Source organism: Lolium rigidum, chromosome 4 (assembly GCF_022539505.1).
Source record: "Lolium rigidum isolate FL_2022 chromosome 4, APGP_CSIRO_Lrig_0.1, whole genome shotgun sequence".
Lineage (NCBI taxonomy): Eukaryota > Viridiplantae > Streptophyta > Magnoliopsida > Poales > Poaceae > Lolium > Lolium rigidum.
In genome coordinates this window covers 103,282,764-103,285,514 of record NC_061511.1, presented here as the reverse complement: position 1 = coordinate 103,285,514, position 2,751 = coordinate 103,282,764, and the positions used below count along the sequence as shown (strand labels likewise).

General features: G+C 53.9%; 1 protein-coding gene across 1 annotated transcript; it reads left to right on the top strand.

Annotated features, from left to right (window-relative positions):
* Positions 1-284: 284 nt before the first annotated feature.
* On the top strand, positions 285-1,705 carry LOC124705921 (tryptamine hydroxycinnamoyltransferase 2-like). Its single transcript, XM_047237603.1, has 2 exons — positions 285-656; positions 761-1,705. The coding sequence occupies exons 1-2, from the start codon at positions 285-287 to the stop codon at positions 1,703-1,705; spliced, it is 1,317 nt and encodes a 438-aa protein (XP_047093559.1).
* The last annotated feature ends 1,046 nt before the right edge of the window (positions 1,706-2,751 follow it).

The window sequence follows — 2,751 nt, the reverse complement described above, 5'->3', positions numbered from 1 at the left end:
GACACTTTAGCGCCGTTACAAAACCTAGTAGCCACACATCCGTCGGTGGTTGGTGCTTGTGGAGTCAACGTTAGCCACCTCCATTTTTTGACCAACCAGGCAACCAGCGTGCGTGGTTGTTGCTCGTCGTTTTCCTGCTCCTCCACCCTCATGAATTGGCCCAACAATACAAAGCCCTATATATACACATGCACGGACGAGCATAATCCAACCCACAAAACAAACCGAGCACTACACTTCAGTGTAGAAAACTATCAAAGCAGCTCCAAGCCTCCAACCTAGCAATGGCAGTGACGGTGGAGATCACGCGGAGCACGGTGCTCGAGCCCTCGCCGGAGTCGGCACGTGGTGGCGGAAAGAAGGTCCCGCTCACCGTCTTCGACCGCGCCTCCACCGACGGCTACATCCCGGCCGTCTTCGCCTGGAACGGGCCGGCGCCAACCAACGACGCGCTCAAGGACGGCCTCCTCGCCGCAGTCGCAAGGTTCCCGCACCTCGCTGGGAGGTTCGCCTCAGACGAGCACGGCAGGAAGTGCTTCCACCTCAACGACGCTGGGGTGCTCGTCCTCGAGGCCACCGCCGACGCGGATCTCGCCCACGCGCTCGCGCACGACGTGGCCGCGCACATCAACGAGCTCTACCCGAAGGCTGACAGGGTACGTACGAAGCTCAAGCTAGGAGAGTGTTTTAATTTACACGTCCGAAACAAAGTCACTTCCACACGTAAAACACACATGTTTGTAACGCTCTTGCATTGCAGGAACGTGAGGGCGAGCCGCTCTTCAACGTGCAACTAACGAGGTACGCATGCGGCGGGCTGGTAATCGGCACCGCCTGCCACCACCAGGTCGCCGATGGCCAGTCCATGAGCGTCTTCTACACGGCCTGGGCCGCCGCCGTCCGGACCGACGCGGCCGTCCTCCCCACGCCCTTCATCGACCGCTCGGCCACCGTCGTCGCCCGCAACCCGCCGGCGCCGGCGTTCGACCACCGGAACATCGAGTTCAAGGGCGAGCGCAGCTCCACCCACGCCTACAAGGTCCTCCCCATGGACAGGATCGAGAACCTCGCGGCGCACTTCCCGGACGAGTTCGTCGCCGGCCTCAAGGCCCGCGTCGGCGCGCGCTGCAGCACCTTCCAGTGCCTCCTCGCGCACGCGTGGAAGAAGGTCACGGAGGCGCGGGACCTTGCGCCGGACGACTTCACGCACGTCAGGGTGGCCGTCAACTGCCGTGGCCGCGCAAAGCCTCCCGTGCCCATGGACTTCTTTGGTAACATGGTGCTCTGGGCGTTCCCGACGATGCAGGTCAGGGACCTCCTCTCCTCCAGCTACGCCGCGGTCGTCGCCGTCATCCGCGACGCCGTCGCGCGCGTCGACGACGACTACATCCAGTCGTTCGTCGACTTCGGGGAAGCGGAGCGCGGCTGTATCGAAGATGGCGGCGACGAGCTAGCGTCGACGGCGGCGACGCCGGGCATGGTGTTTTGCCCTGACCTTGAGGTGGACAGCTGGCTCGGCTTCCGCTTCCACGACCTCGACTTTGGCTACGGCCCACCATGCGCCTTCCTGCCGCCGGACCTGCCCATCGAAGGGATTATGATCTTCGTGCCATCATGCGCCGCCAAGGGCGGCGTCGACTTGTTCATGGCGCTAGATGACGAGCACGTCGACACCTTCAGGCAGATCTGTTACTCCATGGACTAATCATTACCAAACGTATACATGACTCGATATATGCTAGCTAATCCATATGAACTGCAGCAGGATAAGCCATAGACGTCAAACATTATGTCGGCTTTGTTTTTCGATCAACTGCAGGCTTGTATAATTGTGGTAGACTGGTCGGCGAGGGTGATAGGATTATAGTACTGCGCGCATGTAGTACAGATTATGTTTTCTCTTACTGTAAGAACAACTATAGTTACATGTGCGCAATATATGCACGGATTATTTGACACGAGTACGTAGCTGCGGCTGCACATATGCTCTCCGTTGCGTCTCACCGTCTCCCTCTCTTTCTAAGTGCATGCATTCAACTGCAAACATCCTGGCAGGTTCAAAGCTTTAAATATTTTATTATATCTCAAACCAATAACCCGACCAACTCATTAGCCTAATCGCGAGAAGATATTATCCCATGTTAGCATGTTTCATCATTTTTTCTTGTTCAAAAACAGTATAGATTCAGTCCCCTATGAATAAGCACATGCGCACTCTACCTCTGTGAGCACTTTCAGGAGACTGGATATATCTAAAAAATGACCCGGCATGTCTTAAGTCATCACAAACGTCTCGTTGTTGACGGGAACATCGTCTTCCACTGAAAGAATATTTTCTCTTTTATGATACACCAAAGTGTTAAATCTAGGGTTTGAATCTAGTAGGCTAGGGGCTTCAGTACCTCGTAACCACCCAACCACATGTTAATTCTCATGTTTAACAACTTTTATTTACCATTAATTGCTACTTCTCCCATACCAAAATATAATACTCCGTGTCTCGCAAACTACGCAAACTACTTTAGTTCGCCGAAACTTTTATATTGTGGAACAGATTGGGTGAACTGTTTATATCTACTGCCAGATTATATAGTACTGGTTGACAGACTCCCAAATATCGATCTACACTAATGCAACACTTGCATGATAGTAGTTTTGTGGCATGCCCACTTCTTAGTTGGTACAAACAGTTAAATACCTCCGCTCCCTAACTTTGTTTAACACTTTAACATTACTATGTCTGAAATACGT